This window comes from Zootoca vivipara, chromosome 3 (assembly GCF_965207765.1).
Source record: "Zootoca vivipara chromosome 3, rZooViv2.hap1.1, whole genome shotgun sequence".
Lineage (NCBI taxonomy): Eukaryota > Metazoa > Chordata > Lepidosauria > Squamata > Lacertidae > Zootoca > Zootoca vivipara.
In genome coordinates this window covers 74,515,543-74,540,936 of record NC_142586.1, presented here as the reverse complement: position 1 = coordinate 74,540,936, position 25,394 = coordinate 74,515,543, and the positions used below count along the sequence as shown (strand labels likewise).

General features: G+C 42.0%; 1 protein-coding gene across 2 annotated transcripts; it reads right to left on the bottom strand.

Moving 5' to 3' along the window:
• GPR137B (G protein-coupled receptor 137B) lies at positions 1–24,279 on the bottom strand. 2 transcript variants are annotated; one of them, XR_015949079.1, is made up of 7 exons: positions 23,826–24,276; positions 13,801–13,850; positions 9,156–9,378; positions 5,659–5,806; positions 3,973–4,097; positions 1,772–2,145; positions 1–809 (listed from the first exon to the last, which is right to left on the bottom strand). XR_015949079.1 is itself a non-coding variant. In XM_060272861.2 (7 exons), exons 1-7 carry the CDS (start codon positions 24,195–24,197, stop codon positions 698–700), a joined length of 1,155 nt encoding a protein of 384 aa, XP_060128844.2. In that variant the 5' UTR covers positions 24,198–24,279; the 3' UTR covers positions 1–697. The 2 variants fall into 2 exon arrangements, 1 of the variants encoding a protein (XP_060128844.2); XM_060272861.2 differs by having other exon boundaries at positions 1,772–1,896; positions 23,826–24,279.
• Between the last annotated feature and the right edge of the window lie 1,115 nt (positions 24,280–25,394).

Sequence of the window (25,394 nt, the reverse complement as noted above, 5' to 3'; positions counted from 1 at the left end):
TCATAGGTATCGTGGAAGCTTTTTATTTTATGTCTATTCTTTTCTCATGGTAGGATCCCATGAAACTGAATATGAAATTAACAGTTTCTCATTAATCACAATTGGCAATACTTGCTTGTCATCCATTCCATACATGCATCAAGTAATATTAGACTTTTTGTAATGAACATTTTGTTGGAACTAGGAGTATTTTAAAAATATTTTTATATCAACATTGCCAAAATACTTTGTATGATGATCACAACTCATCACCATCATATCCTACTGAATACATTACAACATGAGACACAAAATTATTTCTGTACATATAAACAGTGACAATATAAGAAAAGGGCTATAAATTTATAGCAGTAGTTTTCCAACATAAAAATAGATAATACAGAATACAAATGTTTTCTCTTAGGCTGCAGTCTTGTAATAACACCTCTGTATTTTGTCTTCATTATAAAAGGAGACACAGTGACTTCAGTAGGAGTGCTCCTATGTATAATTAAAGTACATGTGCAAATCTTTGCAAGATCACATCCTAAGCAAGGCAGATTGGAGTGAAAATATAACTATGTTAAACCTGTATGGTTTAACTAAGTAAACCTATAGCTTGTTTTTACTCCTATGTTTTTCCATGGGTCATGCTATGCCCCTGTATCTTGTGTCTTATAACTAATGTGGATTTATTTTAATCAACATTGGTTTAGTGCTACATTGGGCTTGGTCGTTCTATCTCTGTTGTATAATCCTGCTGCAAGGATCCAATGTGAGGCATAAAGTTGTTGATTTGATGTCCCCAGTCATAGTAATCGGGGGAGAAACTAGAAAACAAAATTAAAGAGAAATTAACTTGGTAAAATATAGGCGATAAAAAACAATACTTCAGGTCATGTGTTCTGTCAAGTTCTAAGCAGGCACTAGACAGCCTTTGGTTCAAGGAATTGTGCAGGCATGTTTGCTGCAATCCTGTGGTTCCTGGAATGAATTCCTGCTGCAGCTGGAAAGGAATTCGCTAGAGGGGCATAGGATCATACAAGAACAGAACACTGTGGCTTGTCTTAAATTTTATACTTAGCTGTTAATCCAGGTCATCAAGAGTTCTATGCTAACAATCCCCAATTGTACTTGGAAACTAAATCTGAGTACAACTTTCATTTACACGCAACATATTTTGATGAGACACATAAAGATTCCAGCAATAACTTATCTGCATGTTTGTGGCATTCATAACCTGTTTAGCTGGTTGTCTTCCCAGCTTTGGGTAGAATAATGAATTGTAGGAAGTAATTCCTGTTCTTCTGGTGTCTCCCAGTCCTGTACAATTTAATAATGCGGGGTATTGGGGAATGAAACTCAAATTTCCATGGAGTGTACAGAAAGAGGTTGGAATCACACATAAACCTGAGTGATAGAAGCTAGGCGTCACAGAAGCGTGGCAGATTACTGTAAAGAATAAATTGTTACTGTGGCAAAATACTGGGCATAATACAGCCAAGTAGAACATTTGAAATCAATAGGTCCCCCTTGAAATTAATGGGTGTTGTACAGTTGTGTCCCTCTGCTGACAGAAGGCTCTTTAAATTAGCCTGGCTAATTACCACTTCCTTCTGCAAGCCCTTGTGCCCCTCCACTCTGCTCTAGGAGGACCCTAGGAGGGACTGCAGGTGAAAGGGGGAAATTCTGAAAATTACATCTGCTCCAGTCACAGAAGCTACCAAAGCTAGAATTCTGCCACAACTGGACACAATTCCCTTTGGCCTCACATCACATCAGTTTGCCTCACCTGCCATGTATACTGTGCGGTGATATACTCCACGCCAGATCATCATCACTGTCATATCTGCGAGGATTGTCAAAGAAATAAGATCTTGGACTGAACGCATGCGTTGGTACTATCCCTGGGTTTGTCTAGGGATGAAAGAGAAGTTACTTTGCATTGCACCCATTTCCCGTTGCAGAGTTTTGTGATTTGGCATCTGTCTTGAAAGAGAAATGCAGAGAATTCTGACCACACTTCTCCTATCCTGTCTCACATTTCTGTGCACTTATTTACATGCTGGCCTTCTGGTAAACGTATCTGAATATAGCCTCTGTTCCTTCTCCTTTTGCTTGGAGGAAAATGATGGGAGTGAACAGGAACAGACAATAAGTTAAGTCCTGCAAAGTTTCCAAAGCATATGAGAGTATCATTAGGAAGCAAATGATCTGGCTTATCTGTTCTAATTTATACTCTGATTTAACAAGCCACCCATTCTACATTGAGACATACCCAAATTATCTCGTCTTTTGTTATCTGATTTGACATTGAATCTTGGCAATTTCTTTTTGAACTCTAATGTCCCAAACTAAATACAGGGGCCCAAATCAATAGAATCATAGAATTGTACGGTTGGAGGAGACCACATCTAGTCATCTATTCCAACCGCCTGAAATGCAGGAATCTTTTGCTCAATGTTGCACAATCCCAAGATTAACAGTTTCTCTACCAACTGAGCTATCTTCTAGTCAACAGCTATTAGGTTGCTCACAATACCAGTCATTTTTTAATTTATTTTTTTAAGCATACTAAAATGGCCACAGAATTATATTGGCTCACTGTTATCATGAAGAAACTGGCTTAGCTTGGCATTATTTTGTCATCTTAGATTTGAGAGGAAACATGCATCTCTTTCTGCCTTTTTTCACCCAGTGTCTCGCACTGTGAAACGTATAGTACCGTATCATGAGAGAAAAAAATAATTAAATTATGAGGATCTTCTTTAAATAAGGAGATATGAAGTAAAGTACAAACTTAGTCAAATTTTTGTAATTTGAACTGTCATTTAATTCCCTGTTAACAAAGCTCTGCTATGTAATTGCTTATATAAACTTCCAGACACATATATAGAATATCACTATTTTATTTGGCTATTACTCCCCTCTAGTGGCTAATTTCCAGAATATCCAATTCCAAAATCCATATTTGGGAGATACTTTTTGCCAACCACAGTATCACAAAACAGTATGCAAGCTTTAGAATTCTCCATAATGCTTCATTAGGCTCAATGATAAACAAAGCAAGGGGTGCATCTTGTAAGAGCCTTAAGGTGGGAAGAGGTGGCCGGCATTTTAATATGGTTAATCTTTAGGATTTTAATTGAAGATGAGAAAATGACACACACACACACACACACACACACACCGTTTTGTCTTAATTTTTAAAGAACCTTTGATGTTAATGTTTTTCCCTAATTTTCCAGCCTGGGGAAATACCAAAATAAAAAAATGCTACATCAGTTACATACAAAGATTTTGGAACACAAGTATGCAAAACAAGAATCTTGTTTAAATAAAGTGAAGCTCTATACACTGATCTGCCCTTCTCCTTTGTAACATTGTGCAAACTTCTGCTTTAAATGGGTTACAGGTAGGTAGCTGTGTTGGTCTGCCGAAATTGAAACAAAATAAAAAAATTCCTTCCAGTAGCAATTCCTTCCAGTTTGTCATTGGTATGAGCTTTCGTGTGCATGCACACTTCTTCAGATACGAAAGTTCATACCAATGACAAACTTCGTTGGTCTCTAAGGTGCTACTGGAAGGATTTTTTTTTAAAAAAAGATGAATTCTTAAATTTAACCACAGCGCCACCTGGGTCCCTAGTAAATGATTTCATAGTGAGTCACAATAAATCAAGAATGAGGCAAGCAAATTCTTATCATAAATATTTGCAATCCAGATATTTTGAACCAACAACCCTGTGCCACCTTCCCCCAAAGCTGAGAGTCCATAACATCAGGAAATAAATGCCTTAATAACTCTAGAGCATAATGGACTGAGCGGAAGAATAATTATGCAAAAACAAAGGGTGCTGTCTGTATTGTTCAATAAATGTGTGCACTCAGATTTCAGAAGGGACGTGACATTGCTATGACATGAGAGGCATTTTTAAAAAAATAGAATACCAAGAAGTGGGCATATGTTAAATGCGGGGAAAATATAACTTACTAGATCTTTTGTAGAGTTTCGGACACGGAAGAAGAACACCACTAAGGATGTGGGCAGAAGTTCCCATACAAACAGGATTACTCCAAATACAACATATCCAGCATCACCCAACTGACATTTCAAATCTGCCTGTTGCAAAATTAAAGTTAAATATGTATTAGATGTACAACTAAATTCAGCATTTGCAACAATCACACAACCTCCATCTATTGCAGAATGCATAAGGAAAACACTTCTGTGTGCAGAAATACAACTCTTTCACCACTCTTTGTGAAAATCAACTGCATAAAATACATCTCTGGGCACCAGAGATTGTCTAGATGCACCTACAATTATCTTGGCCTAAATAAACAGCGGGTGGCGCTGTGGGTTAAACCACTGAGCCTAGGGCTTGCCGATCAGAAGGTCGGCGGTTCGAATCTCCGTGACTGGGTGAGCTCCCATTGCTCTGTCCCAGCTCCTGCCAACCTAGTAGCAGTTCGAAAGCACGTCAAAGTGCAAGTAGATAAATAGGTACCGCTACAGTGGGAAGGTAAACCAATTCCGTGTGCTGCTCTGGTTCGCCAGAAGCGGCTTTGTCATGCTGGCCACATGACCTGGAAGTTGTACGCCGGCTCCCTTGGCCAATAACGCGAGATGAGTACCGCAACCCCAGAGTCGGTCACAACTGGACCTAATGATCAGGGGTCCCTTTAAAATAAACAAAGAACCAGCAGGTATCCAGGCAGGCAGGTTTCACGGGGATTTTCTGACCAGCAGATCCCACTAATCAGGATGCCATGACCAGTGGGCACTTTAAACATGCTGAACTAAGTAGATGGACTCTTCCACAAGCTGTTTTGGGGATGTACTTATAACATGAGAGACACAGTGTGCAATTTTGGCCTAGTTCTTAGTCACTCTGGAAGGCTTATACCCATGAGTCACTCGTGGATAAACTGACCTGGTTCTGGATTTCTCAGAATGAATCACAACTGGGGCTAAACTACATGTGATATTAAATGTGTCAGTTGAAAGCATGCCAGTTGTTTCATTAAAAAAAATAATTGCAAGGGGCAGGCAAGTGCAGCTCTTCCTTTTCTGCCTATGAGCCAAATGAACCTTGTACCGTGCTACTGCTAGTACTTGGTTGGGCATCCTGTGATGCTTTAATCACAAGAGTAGCTCCAGTGAAATCTGTAAAATCAAAAGCCCAATTGGACTTAAGACTTGTTGGCAGATAGAGCTTCTTATAGCCTAAAAGGAATGCTTTCTTAAGGCTTTTCCATGGGTTATTTTTTATGAAGTCATCATGCCAAAACCAGGCAGGTGCACATGGTAGGTTTCTTCAAGATAAGTTCATTATTTTTCTGCAGGACGAAGTGGTTATACTGCCTTACTCTCCTCCTTATATCACATTCCTGGACTACAAAATGCACATAAATGAGTCCTACAATTCTCCAGCTAAGCTTCTGTAGCCTCTCTTTTTTTTAAAGGCTAAAAAACTTTGATATCTAAAAGCTTACATATAGTTCTGCACAAAAAGTTCTTACCTTGCAGACCGAGCACAGCCTGACTTGAGCAGAACCCTTTGTGGCAAATTATTATTAATTGCAATGCATGTCGGGTAAATGGGGTTTTCCTTTTATGCAATCAAATATCAGTGCAAGAATGATTTAATCTTGATATCACAGGAAAGTACTATACTTGCCTGGTCAGATACATTGTACCAATCGTAATCAAAAGAATTCTTGCTTTGAGAAAACGATAAAATGAACAGGTTGTAACAGGCTCTTGATGTATAAAGCAGTATAACGATCACTCCTACAGTAGTTAACTGGCATACGGATGAACCCTAAAGGAGAGATTAAAAACACACATCTTAGTATACTTGAATTTGGGCTTGGAAAGTGAGCACTGAAATGACATGATTCTAGGAGAATAGCATAGCTGGACATCAAGTTACTTAGGACCACCCCAGATGCTGTTTTTTTTAAATCTACAGTTTCTTTTACTACTGTCAGGTGAACAGTGCTCATACTTACCCATATTCTGCAGCTGAGTTCTCGTAATATTTCACTGCCATACTATGCATTGTTATTAAGTAAGAAGTCCTATCATGTTCAATGGAATTCAGTCCCAAGAAAATGTGCACAGGATCACAGCCACGCTTATAGATCAACTTTTGTTGTTTGTTTATATGTTGGGTTGGATCTAAGATTATATATCTTTCTACTATTTGCGATTTTACACCAAGCCCCTAGATATTCCCATCTAGTCTAATTTCCAAGATTTAAGCACATTATTTTCAAAAGCTGTCTGTCTGAACCAAGAACATTTAAATAAGCACATGACACTTTGCTGATCCAAGGGCTTGTGGCATTATTAAAGGAACTGAAATCAAGAAGTGTAGGAAAAAGGACCACGGAAGCTGTGGTGGGACAGTTTACACACAGCAGACGACACTTAAAAGAGGAAATCATTGCTATGTACATCTTTGCATTAGAGATAAAATGTTGTTGCTATGGTAGTCAGGGAGGAACAAGCTGAAAGAAACTTCCCATCCTATTACAACCAAGTCTAAAAATGGAACTATATAGCTGGCGTTTTCAGTACGGTATTTCTCCAAATTAACCAACTGAGACAGAGCAGTTTTATGTGGCCTTTTACACTCCAGTTTCTCTAACATAATAAACACGCATGCTTCCCAAGATCTTATATAGATTTGGATTTGAGTCCTCGTTCAGCTCATGAAGCTCTCTGGACAGCCGTGGCCTAGATAGACATGCACAGCCTTACCTACCTCACTCACAATGTTGTTGGGAAGGGTGTAGCCCTCATTCATGAACCCAGCCCTAAGCCCCATGGAGGAAAGGTGTATGTGTTAGGTTCCCGTTCAGCCAGTTCATTGACTGCTGTAGATTTCTGTGTCATGATTGAAGGAATAAAACCAAACAAAAATCCTGCAAAAAAGGATCATTGCTCTGTTGTGCTTCTGCTGAAGTAATACCCAAAATATCACTTTACAAATTGCATGTGTGCAAGAGCGAACCCTGTATATTCCAAATATCCGACAGATTTACCACTTGTGGTGCTATGACTCAAAATCCCTGATTTGTTACTTTTTGTGCTGAAATGCATTGACGTGATACCAGGACATTTGAGTATGGTGGTGGATTCGTTCAACCAGCTGCAGTGCCGCTCTGAATTATTTATACAGGAGTGCTGACACATAATATATATGCAAAATAGAATCCAATAAAACAGTGAACCTATCTAAATGTGGCAGTAATTGTTTAAAGAAAAGATATACATTGTAACATCACTAAACATGGATTTCTTATCCTTAACCACCCAACCATAACTCAGTCAGGCTAAGGCATGGGTAGGCAAACTAAGGCCCGGGGGCTGGATCGGGCCCAATCACTTTCTAAATCCGTCCCGTGGTCGGTCCAGGAATCAGCATGTTTTTATATGAGTAGAATGTGTCCTTTTATTTAAAATGCACCTCTGGGTTATTTCTGGGGCCTGCCTGATGTTTTTACATGAGTAGCATGTGTGTTTTTATTTAAAATGCATATCTGGGTTATTTGTGGGTCATGGGAATTAGTTCATTCCCCCCCCCCAAAAAATATAATCCGGCCCCCCACCAGGTCTGAGGGACAGTGGACCGGCCCCCTGCTGAAAAAGTATACTGACCCCTGGGCTAAGGTTTTTGGAAGAGGAAATTAACTATCTGTGAATCTGTTTTTCACTTTGATTATTCATATTTTTTTCTTTTCCAGTTATATCTTGCCTTTCTTCCATCCTGGAACCCAAGATAGTCTCCTGATCAGGCACTTAACATACCCAAACTTGTTTAACTTCTGCAAGGTGCAGGCCTTATGCACCTCAAAACATGTCCTGGGACCATACTGTTTGTCCTTATAGAAAAAGGCACAAGCATTGGAAAAGAGTGTGCTGTGCCCAAGTCACCACAGGATGGTTTCATGAGGTAATTCATTTTCACATTAAATGGACGCAGGTGGCACTGTGGGTTAAACCACAGAGCCTAGGGCTTGCCGATCAGAAGATCGGTAGTTCGAATCCCTGCGATGGGGTGAGCTCCCGTTGCTCGGTCCCAGCTCCTGCCAACCTAGCAGTTCAAAAGCACGTCAAAGTGCAAGTACCGCTACAGCAGGAAGGTAAACGGCATTTCCGTGTTCTGCTCTGGTTCGCCAGAAGCGGCTTTGTCATGCTGGCCACATGACCTGGAAGCTGTACGCCAGCTCCCTCGGCCAATAATGCGAGATGAGCGCCACAATCCCAGAGTTGGTCACGACTGGACCTAATGGTCAGGGGTCCCTTTACCTTTAAGCACATTAAATAATTATATAAAATTCTTTAAAATAACCAAATGACCACAGGAATCTAAATTGGAATGAAGGACAAGCACCAACATAGAACAGGAAGTCAGCCTGTCTCGCGGAACAAGAGACATTTTTCTAAAAGTCCCCAAATATGAGTCTTGGTGAATCTTGATCAGGAAAGAAAGAAGGTATGATCATCAGACTATTAAATACCCATGGGATGGTAGGCCAACATCTGAATAAAAAGAGACATGTGGGAACATTGAAAGAAGAGAGGGGAAGAGAAGGAAGGGAGACAGCAAAGGTGTTTGCCCATAACCTTTGCTACTGCAATGAACCGAGAAGAATTATATTATGAATTTTGTTTTTCTGAATCCCCATCACTTTTCCCAACTGATGGGGGAAAGGGCAAGAATTGAGGTAAAAACATAAGCACTTAAGGACAATGTTTCTGAGTCTAATAATTCCGCTGTCGTACAAGGGAAAGCAAGTAGCTACCTTCCACCATTAGGCAATGAGGGGAGTGGCATCAGAGAGAAATAAGGCTCCCTGCATTCAATGGCACTTACTCCCTGGTATGTGTGCAAAGGACTACAGCCTAAAGCTAATAAAATGAACATACATTCATATTGACTTAATGGGGGGTTGGGAAGTGGGTGGGCCACCTTCTTCTCTCATGAGTCACATACCGAGGGGACAGAACTAGAGAAACTTCCTTAGGGAAAGCCATGTCTTTTGAAGTGATATGATACTGCTTTAAATGTATGGGGCCTTGTTCTTCAACATACACTCACTTTTCCACACAAAGATACAATTCCCCCAGAAGTTGTACAAATGTCTGAAGCTGTACTTTACCTTGGATTCCAAGTAAATATTTGCTAAGGACATCTTGGAAATCTTGTAGAGACAAATGGAGAGTGAGATGGCACATAGCACAAACAATGAGTCGTTTATAGCAACCCGGATCAATACAATGATCTTCCTTTCTGAATTCTCTATTCTCACAAGTACGGCACACGTGAGATTCACCAGCAGGAAAAGTAGACTGACAATAAATGACACGAGATAAAGAGGCAACCTAAATGGGGAGAAGGAAACAATTGCTTTTTAAATGATTACCTTTTTAGCAAGTGTTAATAAAATGCACAAGGTTATCCAAGAATATATACCCTTCACTACAATTTCTAGAGGAGTAGCTGTGTTGCACATAAGCAATGAAGAGTTTAAGGCACCTAACAAATGTCCTTTTATAGGATTGGGATGGTGCCGGTATGGATGGCATCTGGGACAGGGTCCCCTCAGTGGTGGTTCCTCATTTATACAATGCTGTCCCTTGTAAGGTGAGAAAGGTGCATCTCTCTCATTGACTTTCAGGGGTTATTTTGTTTTGTTTTGTTTGTTTGTTTGTTTAGTATACCACCCTATACTGAATGTATACTTAAATACATTCCTGTTTACCCAGGCATTTGATAGCTGAGTAAAACTGCCCATAGCAAGCTTGAAATTAGTAACTGGCAAGTATGTTCTAAATGGATTTACATGTTTTTAGATGGTTTTTCATTTTAAAAAATAATAATTGTATTTTAGTTTAAATTGCATAGTTTTAACTTTTTGATGTTTGCTGCCCTAGGTTTTTTGAGAGGGGCAGGACAGAGATAATAAAAAATAATATTTGGGTCACTAAGCCTGTGGTTCTATATCTGTAAGATGGGATTCTGTAGAAGTGGTCAAACCAGTTTCTTTGTTAATGGCCACAGGCAAGTCTGTTAAGCATCTTTTTTGCTTGACTAAAAAGAGTTAGCCAAATACAGGTGTGCTGCCATAGAAATGACTAGGTAATGATGTTTCCAAAAGAAAGGAACAAGCCTCCCACCCTCACTTGGCAGGTGGCAATATCATCCTGGGCGTAGTTGAAGAGTAGGCCAGGACCCAGTCTGTTCTAGTCACCTTTGGAGCTGGAAACACAGAGACTTCACTGTTTGAAGATCTGTTGGCGAGTTAAGGCTGTGAGCTCTCCCATCTTATGCTACGTCTACATGTGTGTGTAAATAAAAGACACAATAGTCTCCAATGATCTTCATTCCAAGGAAACCCAATTCAAAGGATGAGCTGGCACCCTTAAAATCTCTCTCTGCTCAGAGATTGGGCTGTACATAACAGTATAAATGGCACAAGCTTTTGTGGACTAGTCTACTTCATCAGATGCATGAAATTTTATCCCGAATTATAGGAATACTGTATAGGCACATGGCTTGGTGGGATGGGGATTGCAAACATTGAGGTCAGAAGGAAATTAAATGCAAAAAGTACAAGTGGTGATAGTTACGTTATAACAGCTACCAGTGACAAAGTAATTGTTGTTAAAAACACAGACATCCTGGCATTGATAAACTAATTAATTCATGCTGTGTGATTTTCTTTTTTTAAAGCCTTTGAATAGATTCAGGCCACAAGTGATAGCAATGAATCTCTTGGTAGATTCATTGTAATTCAGTGGTTTCATGATGCAATCTTCCTTTGAAGCTCCTTCTTCCTTTGAAGCTCCTTTTTTCAACAATTAATTCCCTTCTGATATTACAGTCTGCAACTCTCCTCTTCTCAACCCCCCCCCCCCCCATGTATACCCCTGTAACTCAAGATAAAACTTGCCACGTCTGATGAAGGGAACTGGAGACCTGAAAGCTATGCCATAAATAAATTTACTAGTCTTTAAGGTGCTATGAAACTCTTCATTGTTTCTCCATGACAAAACAGTTCCTTAGCTTAAGGCACACACCATACCTTTGAAGCACACTCTTTCTCACAAATACCGGTAATTCTGGGCACTGTAGCTTATCCCTCACAATTCTCAGCAACCCTTAACAAGCTACAATACTCAGAATTATTTGAGGAGGCAAATGTGCTTTAAAGGTGTGTATACAACTTGGTTTAATACATTTTGCTGCCTGAGGCAAAGGAGACAATTGCCCACCCCTCGCCAAAACACACAATTCCATGTACAGAAGCCAACCTAAGTGGCAGTGGAATCCCACTGCAACATTGGTGATGGGAACAAGTTCCCCATTTTACTTGAGGACAGCAGGCTAGCAGCACAGGCCATGCAACACACAGGACTCTTGTGTTCAACATCTCACTGCCATTCGCCCACCAACTCTGCCAGGTGCCTGCTCACTTCCCACTGCAAATGCTGCCATGTGTGGAGTACATGATCAGCCATTATTAAAGTTTCTGCACAATGACGTTTGGTACAGAAATAGTATTTAGCAAGCAACATTATTGCCAAAACAAAATAAAAAAATTCCTTCCAGTAGCACCTTAGAGACCAACTAAGTTTGTCATTGGTATGAGCTTTCGTGTGCATACACACTTCTTCGGATACCATTATTGCCATTTATAAATGTCACTTGAACACAACAGATTCAAATTTCCCACAGAGAAGCAAAGGTTTTTGGAGTGGGAAGTTACCTTGAAGGCAATCCAGTCCAACACCCTACAGAGCCAGTGTGGTGTAGTGGTTATAGCAGTGCCAAATTTAGGGTGTTGCAGAGAGTTTTCCCACATAGGGTGCTGAGCCAAGGGGGCACATAGTAGTAGTAGTAGTTATCTATCGATCTATCGATCTATCTATTTGAAAATAAGAAATATTCGGAGGAGGGCGCACCAAATTTTGACCTCGCTCAGGGTGCCATATTAACAAAGTCCACCCCTGGTTAGTGTGTTGGACTAGGACCCAGGAGACCAGGCTTTAAAGCTCCACTCAACCATGAAGCTCATGAATTGCAAGCCTATCACTCACTCTCAGCCCAACCTACCTCACAGGGTTGCTGTGAAGATAAACTTGGTGGTGGGGAGACCTACCTATGCCACCTTGCACTCGTTAGAAGGCGAGATATAGAAATAAAAACAGCAATCCGTTTTAAATGTACTAAAAAAGTGGGATCCCTTGCTGAAACTCCGGCATCCCCAAACTGCAGCCCTCCAGATGTTTTGGCCTACAACTCCCATGATCCCTAGCTAACAGGACCAGTGGTCGGGGAAGATGGGAATTGTAGTCCAAAACATCTGGAGGGCCAAAGTTTGGGGATGCCTGCTGAAACTGATCCCACACAGACTGCAGCATTTGTACTTCGGAAAGTAAGTAGTTAAATGGTTGCACAGTAACCACAGCCTGTGAACTTGTTCCATGGAAATCTGATTAAACACAGCACACTTTCAAAACTCTGGCAGGGAGAGACAAAGTACAACAACACATCACATGTTTGTGAACACATCCAAACAACATGCTTAAGCCATGGAATTAAAAACATCCTGCCAAATATGGAAATGGAAGGTTTTCTTACTTTACCATGTTTGCTCAGAGAAATAGAACCGCAGTTGCCTCTCATGAAGGAAAGTCAAGGCAACCTCTACCCGTGGATATTTTCAAGTTGGAAAACACTTTACACCTTTCATGTTTCATACCTATGTAATGTATGTTTAACAAATGCTGATAAATGCACACATATCTATTTTGCTACATGCATGCATTGTAGTCCAACAACAAATGAAGGGCTACAGGTACCCTACCCCACCTTCAAGGGGGTTGTGCACTTGGAGAGGTAAACTTGGAGGGCATTAACTGCAGCTTCAATGCAAGCAACTTCTTGGTTCTCTCCTGTCTTTCTTGAGTCTTAATAACTGCATATGACCAGGTGTTATGTGTAAAAGCTCTCCTCAGGCTCTCAGCTTCTACTAGGATCCTCCCTAATGAATCCTGGCACAGGGTGAAAAAACTGGCATGACATGGAAAAGCAAGACATCCTGATTCTGAGGCAAGGCTCGTGGTAGCCTAAAAATTCCTTATGTGGGCATTTCAGGGCCTTCAAGATTTAACTCCAGTCCTCTCATTTTCATTGCTGTTGCTTGCACATACTGGGCATAAATAAAACCACAACACTTATTTCAAAGCACGGTAGGCTAAAGTGTTACCTGCTGCGTTGCAGGATCCCTTTGGGAGAAGAGAAGGCTAAGAAATAAACCCTACACAATTCAGGAGTGGTGTCCCTGAGATGGTGGAATGGCATCTTGCACACCTCCTCCCAGCAACTCCTTCTGCTAAGCTGGTGCCAAATGTATTGCTCTGCTTTCCTTTGGACCACATCAGTGAGGCCGAGATGGAGGTCTTGTCATCTGGGCAGCCCAGGCCCCCCATACACACTGCCCAGGCTTGTGCTACTTTGGTGCAGGAGATAGCAGTTAAAAGATACCAGTCTCTGGAGCCACAACAGGCACTGTGATTCTCTAGTGGTTTAACTTCATCCCCAGAGACAGATGAATGTCAACAATAAACAGACTAAAGTGTGCCTCAGAATCAATAAAATTCTCAAGAAAATGTTGCAATGTAATTATTGCTTCTTTCAGTAGGTGAATACAGTTCCTACGGAGGGGTATTACAATATGGCCCAGCCAGCAATGAACGGTTGCTTTTCCTTTTATTCATTACAAGAAAGGTGTTTCTTACCTGTATTTAAGTAGTTCTGGTGAGTATTTTGATTTAGCTTTGAAAATCACCTGGAATAAAAATGAAAGTGCATATTATACTTACACAAATTCAAGGTTCAAATATTGTTAGCACTCTCTTGTCCCTTTAATAGAGATGGGCCTTTGCTGAGCAGGCTTGGCTTATTCATTGAAGTTTGCTGGGCTGTGGGACTGAGAACACTGTCGTTTAATGTGGATACTAAGCTTACTGTATCTCTATTGTCTTGTTTTCCAAATCACTGCTCTCTCACACTTTCCAGTCCCTTTGTCTGGATTTTCCAATACCAGAGGTCCTCCAAAAAGGAGAACAAAGAGCAGAATGTCATATGGACAACAAAGAATTAATGGAAGCACATGAAGCTTACTTGACACATTAAATGATGGTATGGATGAGCCCTCTGTCACATCCCAAGTAAGTTGATTTCCCATTGCTCAACTGCTTTTACAGTACATAGGTATTTCCTGATGAGCCATTTCAGCCTGCTTGGCTGAAACCCAGTTGCTTATTGTCCTTCTTCTAGGCTGTTTTACACATAAAAGTAGAAAAAGCAAGTGCCTGTTATATATTTAGCATGTACCCACTTTTGCACTGTAACAAGTGAAATGACTAAACGTCCTTTTTGCTAACTTTGTGTAAACTGCAGAAATGAAGAAGCAGCTCAGATCACTGTGGTTCCCCTTAGCCTGTCTCCACACCAAGTGGACACATGGTGGAAAGTAGTGGAGTCGGTGTTAAAGTAGGTACCTACTAAATACATAACAGCAGGAGTAGCCAATGTGGTATCCATCAGGCAATGGTTAGGACTGATGGGGACGGGAGTCAAACAACTGTATTGGAACTTTATAGTGCATATCTATCCTCTTCTACTGTAATGTGTGAACATCCCTGAGTAGCCTAGTAGGAAAAAAACACTTAATATAATATAAACCAGGGGTGGGGTACCTCCAGATATTGTTGGATCCCAGCTCTCATCAGTCCCAGCCACCATAGTCCAATGATAAGAGATTATGGGAGCTGCAGTCTAGCAGATTATCTAGAACAGTGTTTCTCAACCTTTTTTGGGCCACGGCACACTTGTTCCGTGAAAAAAATCACGAGGCACACCACCATTAAAAAAGTTTAAAAAATTAACTCTTTGCCGCCCTATATTATAATTATGACTGTAAGAAACACTTGCCAAATATTGCTTTCCGGCGGGTCAAGCTCATTGCGGCCACGGGCAGGGCGGGAGAAAGCGAGGCAAAGATGGGGGTGTGGGATAAAAAGAAAGGGGGGGAGAGGGGAGCGCTTAGTGTTGGGAGAATGGCAGATGGGCTGGAAGAGCGGCGGCGGTGGCGCCTGCGTGCGCTCCCTCCTCGCGCGCTCTAGCTCTCTGCTGCCGGGTTGGCGCCTCGCAGTTCGCGAGCCGCTACCTGCGCGCACGCCCCCACGCGCCTGCCTCACCTTGCCGCGACTTGGCCAACTTTTCTTCCCACCAGCTCTCGCCTGCGCTCCTCCTTCCCCCCGCCCCCTCTCCCCCCTCCCACTCTCGGCGGCGGATCCCTTTACCTTGGGAGAGGAGGGAGCCTGGGCGCTGTACGGCGGCGCTGCTCTCTCTCGGGGGGGGGGGTTTCAGCAGCCGTAAAGCGGCGTGAGAGAGAAGCGGGCAGCTTTCCCTCGGTCTCCCTCCCAAAATTTATTTGCAAAAAAAAAGGGGAGGCTCTGGCCGGCTTCCTGCAGCTAGAGCGAAAGGGGACCACGATGCTGCAAAATCGCCCTTCTCATGTCACGGCACACCAGCCAGCGTCTCGCGGCACAGTAGTGTGCCGGGGAACAGTGGTTGAGAAACGCTGATCTAGAAGGTCATGGGTTCCCTTCCGCTGTTTGAAATAGAAGCCTTTAACAGTGCAGTTCTATGCAAGTCAGAAGCAAGTCCCAGCTTATGTACTGGGGCTTACTCCCTAGAAAGTCTGTTTAAAGACATGGATGCATAAAGACCTGAGAACTGGCACATTCCCCATTTTTTTCTGATCTATTCTGTGCCACTTCCACTTAACCTTTCGCACATGCTTCAAACTTGCTAATATGTTCCAAACTTGTTACTCATATTCATTACTATCCTCTAATTCATCTCCATTTTGTTTTCATCCTTGTAAAAATGTGGTGCTCACAGCTAATCTCAATACAGTCCAAGCCTAAGCAAAAAGAGCGCGGCTCTCCAATGTTAAACCGGGAGGCAGGAAGTAGAACAGGGGTCCCCAAATTAAGGCCCGGGGGCTGGATGTGGCCCAATCGCCTTCTAAATCCGGCCCGTGGACGGTCCGGGAATCAGCATGTTTTTACATGAGTAGAACGTGTCCTTTTATTTAAAATGCATCTCTGGGTTATTTGTGGGGCATAGGAATTCGTTCATATTTTTTTTCAAAATATAGTCCAGCCCCCCACAAGGTCTGAGGGACAGTGGACCGGCCCCCTGCTGAAAAGGTTTGCTGACCCCTGAAGTAGAATAAGCAAATACTTGGAAAAAGCACGTATGTCTTCTCTTGCACTCGTATGGTGATGTGAACACCAAACAATGGGCATTGATGCTTATAATTGCCCCATCTTGTGTAGATACACAATATGCTATTTGCTTAGGCTCCAAAACACAAAGGGTGTCTTTCCCCTATTTGATCCCTGTGAGGTAGGCCAGGCTGAGAGATAGTGGGTGGCCCATGGTTACCCCAGGATGGCGCAAGCCTGATGTGAAAGACAAGGTGGTGGTTTCTCTATTCCACATATAAAAGCTGAACAGGCTGACAGCTGAATCTGATTTTAAAACACTGGTGACAGGATAGCACCCTCCACCATATCCTAGGGCAGCAAACTAGCCTTCAGTTTCTTCGCACCAAAATGAAATGCAGGGTTTGCAATCCCATAAAGTAGCTTAAATATAGCTGGCACAAACAATCAAATTGTTTAAAGTTGTAAAGATTTTCAGGTAGATTACATCTTAACAACGAGTCTTTTCAGCATCAAATATGTGTTGGCCATGGTATATTCACATTCTTATATATTATTTCTTGGCATGTCTTTGAAATGCCTTTGCTAACTTCTCTTTGAGGATAAGCGTTGAAAAGTCAAAGATGTGATTACCCTGATGGAATCACCATAATTCCAAGTGTGGTAAACACAAGTGATAAGAATGCACAGAGTGCTTGTTTACTTTATTCAACGTTATTTTCTTTTCCCCTGTGAAGAACACTGAACTAATCAGGATGTGGAAACAACACTTCACATACCTATGTCACAAGAACACAAGTGACAATAAAATGAAAGTGATCAGTGAGTGTAAACATGTGCAAGAAAAGGTGTATACAATACAGAATGTACAAAACACAAGTTAAACAAACTGGTCACTTTATATCCAAATAATACAGATAGTAAGTGACAAGATATCCAGGATTGTATCTTGTTTCATATTCCTTCCAAAATGAATTGGAGAATTATTCATGGGTGGGAACCATTAATCCCCTTATAGCTTCAATCTTTCCTTTCAAAAGGGTGTTTTGATACACAAGGCTTAACATAAATGATGTATGATCCAAATGTAAAAACTACATAGACCAGAATGTTCATTTGCATTACAAATGCCTCTCTTCCACTTTTGCTTCTGCATCGACTTTCCAGTGGCATCTGCATGTGAGGGAGCTACAAAGGCCATTCATATTTCATATATATGAAAAAAATTCCTTCAGTAGCACCTTAAAGACCAACTAAGTTTTTATTTTGGTATGAGCTTTCGTGTGCATGCACACTTCTTCAGATACAGTGAAATGGAAGTTTCCCTGTATCTGAAGGGAATTTCCCTGTATCTGAAGGGAACTTCCATTTCCCTGGAAGTTTCCCTGTATCTGAAGGGAACTTCCATTTCACTGTATCTGAAGAAGTGTGCATGCACACGAAAGCTCATACCAAAATAAAAACTTAGTTGGTCTTTAAGGTGCTACTGAAGGAATTTTTTTATTTTACTTCGATCCAGACCAACACGGCTACCTACCTGTAACCATATATATGAAAGCACCCTTTGTGCTGAGTAACAGCCACATTCCATATTAACTATGTGTAAAACACAGCCTGACAGCATGACAGCAAATACATTTTGAGAGCTAAGAGGACAAGCTACACATGACAAAAGAAGACAGAGAAATCTCAGGATCACTAGCCAAGCTGAAAGAGACTAAACGCTGAGCAGGAAACAAAAACAATTCACTTCGAAATCAGCAGCCTTTAGGACACTGCTCCAGTTAGGGTACCCTTTATTGCATATCTAAGACCCAATAAAATGTACACTGGGTGAACAGGAAGAATGTAACTCAAGCATTATTGCATGCACCCAGCATTGCATTTAAACTGGGCTCTGTCCCATTAGCATGGCAGCATAGGACCTGCCTACACTTCAGATCCCTTCTGTGCATGTGTAATGGGCAAGGAGGATCGGATTAAAATGAATTGCCGGGCATGTGCTGCACCATGTGGCAAGTGCTTTCTGTCCAGGTGTATAATATTTAAATCAGGCCTAGTTGTGGCAATTCTGGATATCACAAAGACAGGTTAACCAGAGAGCAGAACAAATTCTCTCTCTCTCTCTCTCTCTCTCTCTCTCTCTCTCCTCTCTTTGTGTGTGAGACAGACAGACAGACAGACAGACAATTTCTTTAGGCTAGTAGACCAAAATGAACCCATGGGGGGATGAGTCAAATGCCCCATACTGAAAATAACAAGTGTCTTTGCTCCTTCATCTTATATTTAAGGATAAAATCCTTAGACGGGTTATGCAATTTTGTTCTCAATTAGAAAGATGTATTATGCAGTGAATATCACCCAATGGATCAAGATAACTGTTTCCTTTGAGAATAAATCCTGTGTTTTGTATGCGAGTGACTTGCTGAAGCACTCTGACTCAGAGTGGAAAGGCATATTACGCAGCAAAAATGGAGTTCCATTCCATTTGTAAGCCTAATATGGGGGTGAAACAGGGAGTTTACAGGAGAGAAGTGGCAGGCAGGAGTGAGTGTTCATCTCTTCCAGCTTTTCTCTCCCCACCCCCAGCACCCACGAAGCTCTTACCCCAGCCCAATGGTTCCAAAACTATAAATATAATTATTTGGGGAGGGGGAGTCATGGAGGCTGGGGTTGCAAGGAAAAATGAGAAGGACAGAAAGTTCCAAACCCTCCCTACCAACAAAGACACACATTTGGAAAACAGCTGGTTCCACCCTGAAAAGTATGCAAGAAGGGACTCTGAAGGATTTGCACTAGAGCAGTGTTTCCCAGCTTGTGGACCTACAAGTAAAGTAAAACCAAAATAGTTATTACTTTTAATCCTTAACTGGTATGATGAATTCATCTTACAACTTTTTGTTTTGTTGGCATATTACTGTTGCATGCCACCCTGATCTCTGAGCAGTGCAAGATTCCAGGGTCTGTGTTTCCTTTTGGAAATGAGGCACAGTGGAGACTGTGGTGTCTTTATAGAATCATAAAGTTGGAAGGTACCCAGAAGGTCATCTAGTCTATCCCCCTGCAATGCTGGAATGTCAGCTAGATCATACATAACAGGTGTACCTTCAACCTCTGCTTTAAAACCTCCAGGGAAGGAGAGCCTACCACCTCTCGTGGGAACACCTCCAATTCCTCCTGCTGCACCCGTTCTTCCCCCAGCTATTGGCTGCTTACAGTCCTGCCCATCCACACTCTGAATCTCTTCAGCCACCCCCTCCATCTGTGTGCCTTGCAGCTGGGCTCCTGGGTCACTTTCAACCCCATGTAGAGTCTCATCTAGTAGGGCCCTCACCTCGCATGGAATCACACTTTCCTTTCCACAGAGCCTTCTCACCCACTCTGCTTGCTGCTACCCCATTCTGGTCTTGCTGTTGGATAATTTGCTCAAGCTGCTGGCTCTGCTGCTCCACCTGTTGCTAGATTTGCTGCTGGAGCATCAACCCCGAATACGTATCCCAACTTTTGACACCAGTGTTGCACGCCACCCCAACCTCTGAATGTTGCAAGATTCCAGGGGCTCCAAGCACTCACACAGAGTTCATGTTTCCTTTTGGGAATGAAGCACAGTAGATACTTTGTGATATATGGTTCATTTACACATATATATAAGCTGAGCCTATGATGGAGGGGTCCACAGCATTAACACCCCAAAAGGCTATTATTTCTCCCATAGCCACAGCCTTGGATTGCAGCAGAAATCAGGCCTGGCTCTCTTTCTCTGCTTGCTTCTGGTCCACCTCACTGCTAACTCTCAACTCTGACTTTGGTCCTTCCCACTATCTGTGATTGTTAGGAGAGCCTTAGTCCTCTCTCAGGGTTTCCTGTTAAACCATTCTGGGAACTGTTGCTCTGGAAGGGACACAGGGGTCTCGTAATAACTCTCAATGCCCTTAACAAACTGCACACTTACGTAATCATATGTGTTCAGAATGATTTTTTTTATAGCTTGTGAAGCAATATCCTTTAATCAGATGGTTGTTATTCTTACATTCCCGTAAGCACAATGGTGAATAACTCTGTAAGCACTATAAATATTCTAACAAATCCCACATTAATAGGGATTTATGGTAAAATTCTTCTTGGATGGCTTAAGTAATGGTTATGTAAAATAAATAAATTAAGGTCTTATTTATATATAATAAATGTTCATAAATGTACCAAGCAAACACGCACATAAATATATAAACCACATGTCTGAAACAGTACAGGAAGATAGTCCTGAAATCATTTTGACTCCCAAACTGACCAAATGTTTCTCTGCAAGGAGGGGGTGAGAGAACCTTCCCATTGTCTCAGGAATTAAGTAATTACCATCTCAAAGAAATGGCCAGACTACCAGGAAAGGCAATCAGATAAGGCATTATCAGATAACCTGGCAGACAGGAAAAACAACAACATTCAAATTTCTGCTGTAGACCGCCTTTTCTATGATGTATTTTTGGGGGGGGTAGTCTTGGTAGTCTTCTTGGGCTACACCCCTTCTGTGATGTATGTATGATGTATGGAGGGGTGGTCTTGATCTCCAGGGCAGGGAATTTCAAAATGTCTATATAAGGGCAGGCACACCTTTGTTCTGGGTCCTCCTCCTTTCTCCTGCCTGTGAGGGGAGCACCCTGTTGCAACAGTTCAATAAAGATCAGGCTTACTAGCTGCTTTGCTTCCCAATATTCTCTGGTTGGCCTCTGTTATTTTCTCCTACTGATGGAGAACCTACAAAGGACTCTATAAGGGCTCTTGTATACCCCATAAGGGAATAAGGGCATGCTGCTAACATGCCAACCTGGTGCCCTCCACCTGCTGTGGACATTTGCCATCAGCCCCAGCCAGCCTTGATGGGAGTTGTAGCCCCCCAAAAAGCTGTACTATGAGGTCCAAGACAACTTCTTGTTTTGCCCATGCTTTGTACATGTTAAGTTTACTGGCATAATTTCAACCGATTACCTAATGTATTTCTCCTGCTCAGCCATCCTAATTAATATTATGGGCTTTCTCTTTACAACATGTCCAACTACAAAGTTATATTTTTTGCTAGTATTCAGTAACTTTCCTTCACACCCAAGAGGCTGGGTGTTATGCATGGTGAGGCATAACCAATCTGAAGCCTTTCTTATTTTTATTTGGATGAAAGTTGCCTCTTGACAGAGTGATCTCTTCTCCTCCCTTTCCACACTTGCCCTTGCTTGTCTTCTGTGACAACGTAGGTGTGATTTTTAACAGGGCACCCTTTGACAACATGCTGAATTACAAGCCAAACTTGCCACCTCCTGTATAGATTCTGAAGCATCCACTCAAGTAGGGTATTGTTTCCTCAGAATCAACCCCTATTGTATTCAGTGTAGATTACTTTCAAGTAAGTGTGTGCACAGGATTGCAGCCTGTGTGATTTATTATCATGGATCTTGCAATTCTTTTATGTAGTTCTCCTTCAAAGGTTGACTTGTTTTCTCAACTCTTATTAGTATTATTGGGGGGTTTTTCTGTACAAGCGAAACCTGCCACAAATTTATTGTTATGGTACTGGGGTGCTAAGCTGTAGGCCAGACCCCTCAGATTCCTGCATCTAGCAAGTGTTAAAAGCTAATCAAGCAGTCTAAATTCTGGAGATAGCAAAGCTAGCTTCCTGGTGAGCTGATGGGAGATTAAGGGGTTCAGACTGCAAATGGGTGGGAGCCCCTCCCTCAACAGGCAAAGGCAGAGTTGATGGTAGAGTGTTGCAGAAGAAAAGCAACAAGCTGGAGAAAGAGCCATGCCTGATTTCTGCTGGAATCCAAGGCTGCGGCTATGGCAGAAACAATACCCTTTCAGGGTGTTAATGTTGTGAACCCCTCCATCATAGGCTCAGGTTGTATATATGTGTTATACACCACAGTCTCTACTGTGCTTCATTCCTAAAGGAAACACAAACCATTGATAAACACTTGGAACCCCTGGAAACTTGTACTGCTCAGAGATTGGGGTGGTGTGCAACAGTATTTTAGCTTTTGTGTGCCACTTCTTTAAGTCCATCAGTATAATATCTCATCTGCATTTAACAAAAGACTTGCAGGCTTATTCTGTTTTTCAAAAATGTAATTTTATGTTACTTATAATCTGCTTTGGGAGGATTTGCATCCTGGAAGAAGGTGTATAAATAACTGCAATTAAAAGATAAATAATGTTACATTATATTATACATAACATATAATATAAAGTTTTGATCCTTTGCACATATGTTGGAAATAAGCTCTGCTGAAGTCAGTGGGGTTTTGTTCCAAGCAAAGGAACATGCAAAGGAACACTGCACAAGCCATTCAACGAGTTCCCAAATGAGTTGAGATTTCAACGCCTGTAGAAACTTCTCATTGTATGGCATTTTAAATAAAATATTGCAACTGCTCTGCCCAGCTTCTTTAAAAGGCTGGTATTGTTATATTACCTGCTTGTGTTTGTATATAAAGCAAATAGGAAAAGGAAAGTAAAATATTATTTAGTACTAAATATTTGGTCCAAATGATCAAATTGCTCAATGGTATTAAGTAATAATGCTTAGCATTAGTGCATTTCAAGTATTTAAAGCTCACTTCACATGCATTTTCTTTCACTAGCCCTAAACAACAGTCCTGCAAAATAGGCAAGAAGGTGAACTGAGGTTGAGAAAACAGTGAGAGGTTTGCCTAAGGCCATCTAGCAAGTTCCTGGCTGAGGTAAAAAAGAACAGGCTCATTGCTTCCATTCTTAACCCTTGCGCCACACCAGTTCTCGGGAAGAATTTTCCCGCACATACTTTTGCATACGTTTTCGCTTGACAGGACTGAAAACAAAACAGAAAAAAACGCTTGCAATCAAAATAAATGGCCAGAGAGATCTGGATCTCCTGATAGCTACTTTATTAAAATTGGCCCATCTTTATGGCAGTGAGATTAAAGAGCTGAGATTCAGAGGTTTTGCTGAAGAGGCAACATGTGTGAGTTGCAAAACCTTACTTTGTTTTGTTGGTAAAAATCAGATGACCTGCTTAGTTTGATCATGAGGAAGCAGTTTCCCTCCCTCCCTTTTCGTTTCCTTATCAGTATCTATTTGAGGATTAGCCTAAGCGTTTCATGTTGGGTTTTTAAAGTATCCCCCACATATCCAATACAAGGACAACTTCTACTGACGGCTACAAGTGTGCAACAAAGGTTTGTGTAAAATGGCTCTCGGCGTATGAAAAATCATGACAAGTTGCACTATAAGTAGTTTACTAACCAAACAAGGATGTCTTATGGTATTTCATGCAATGAGATTCTGAGACAACAGAGAAACTCTCTTTTTGTGCTCTGGTGGGATTCGACTACCTTTTACTCAGAGTAGGCCCACTTAAATTAATAACTTAGTCATGTTCTTCCATTTCAAAGCTAAGACTTTCTGAATGATTTCTGCATATACAACTTAGCTGAATGCCACCCTCAAAACAAACAAACAACAACAACCCTGGCACAATCCAGACATGGCCATTTCCTTACCTGAGTGAAGTAAAGATTCATCAGTGTCAGTGTAAAAAACTGGAGGCACACCGGGAAGCAGTAAAGCAGCCAGAAGGCGAAAGGGCTGAGAGAATTGGCCGTGACAAAGTCTCTGAAGTAAAAGGAAAAGAGCACCGTCCGAAGCGACGCCCACAGCAGGCAGAGGAACAGAAAGACCGTCTGGTAGCTGAGCCTCTTGTGCCGGTAGTGAAGGACCAGCCAGAGCTGGATGTAAATGAAGGCGAACAGGAGGGAATAAAAGACCGTGTAGGCAATGGTCAGTCCCAGCTTCACATAGGGAGGCACCGCGGGGCTCAGAGTGGAGGGGAAGGTGTCGTTGCCCAGGGAGCTCCTCCACTCGAGGGCCTCCATCCCCGGCTAACTTGGCCTCCTGCTTCGGCTGCCGCCTCCTCCTCTTCCTCCTCCTCTCATCTTCCTACAGCAGAGGAACTCCGAGAAAGAAAACAAGCCGCACTTCCTCTTTGGCGGCTCACCGAGGGCTCGCAGCACATGATCACAATCCGGAGTGATTCATGAGGACTGCCTCTGTCAGCATTTGACAAGCAGCCACTCAGAAAAGCCGATCTCTGCGTGCCCTCAATTGAAACCGCCTCCTGCCCATTCGCTGGTGTTCCGCCCGGAGTTGATCTTAAACGACGCTCTCTTTAAAAAATAAAGAAACAAATGCTTAAAACAAACCGTGCTCTAAATTTTGATTTGTGCAATTCCCGGCTCCCCTCCCTAGCTTGTTTTGTTTTGTACTGAAGTTACAGGCATCTGTGTTATCTTGTCTGGTTTGGCCCAAGCTAAGTTAGGGAAAGCTGGGAGTTTTAGCATCCTTAAAGGTAAAGGTACACCTGATCGTTAGGTCCAGTCGCGGACGACTCTGAGTTGCACACTCATCTCAGTCTATAGGCTGAGGGAAGTGGTGTTTGTCCGCAGGCAGCTTCTGGGTCATGTGGCCAGCAGCTTCTGGCAAACCAGAGCAGTGCACAAAAACGCCATTTACCTTCCCGCCGGAGCTGTACCTATTTATCTACTTGCACTTGACGCGCTTTCGAACTGCTAGGTGGCCAGGGGCTGGGACCGAACAATGGGAGCTCACCCCAACATATAAAAAAAACCATAATAAAACATTAAACATTAAAAAAAAACCACTTCCCTATACAGGATTGTCTTCAGATGGCTCCGGGGTTGGATAACTCCATACCCTCCAACATTTCTGCAATGAAAATAGGGACATCCTAAGCAAAAGTGGGACATTCTGAGATCAAATTAGAAACCAGGATGGCTTCTGTGAATCAGGGATGTCCCTGGAAAATAGGGACACTTGGTGGGTCTGCACTAATGCAGTCATTCACTGGTCTAGCACCTCCATCACTTCAACTGATTTAGTTAAAAAGAACGGTGATATTACGCTGGGTGTAAGCTTCTAGGGTCCTGATGTCACACTGAGACCTTTGTTGCTAATTTAGATTTTCACCAGTTTCCCGAGATTGCAGCTGTGGTGTATAAAACTCTGCCATTCCATAGATTACACATTTCTCTGACCCTGCTGTTAAGTACTCT

Bases quoted from the DNA above. Each gene is read 5' to 3' on its own strand.
- GPR137B (XM_060272861.2), bottom strand. From the start codon at position 24,197: ATGGAGGCCCTCGAGTGGAGGAGCTCCCTGGGCAACGACACCTTCCCC. The intron at 13,851-23,825 runs GTAAGGAAATGG...TTTTTATTCCAG, and splicing joins TGAATCTTTACTTCACTCAG to GTGATTTTCAAAGCTAAATC. The intron at 1,897-3,972 runs GTAAGTTATATT...TTTCATCCCTAG, and splicing joins GAAACTCTACAAAAGATCTA to ACAAACCCAGGGATAGTACC.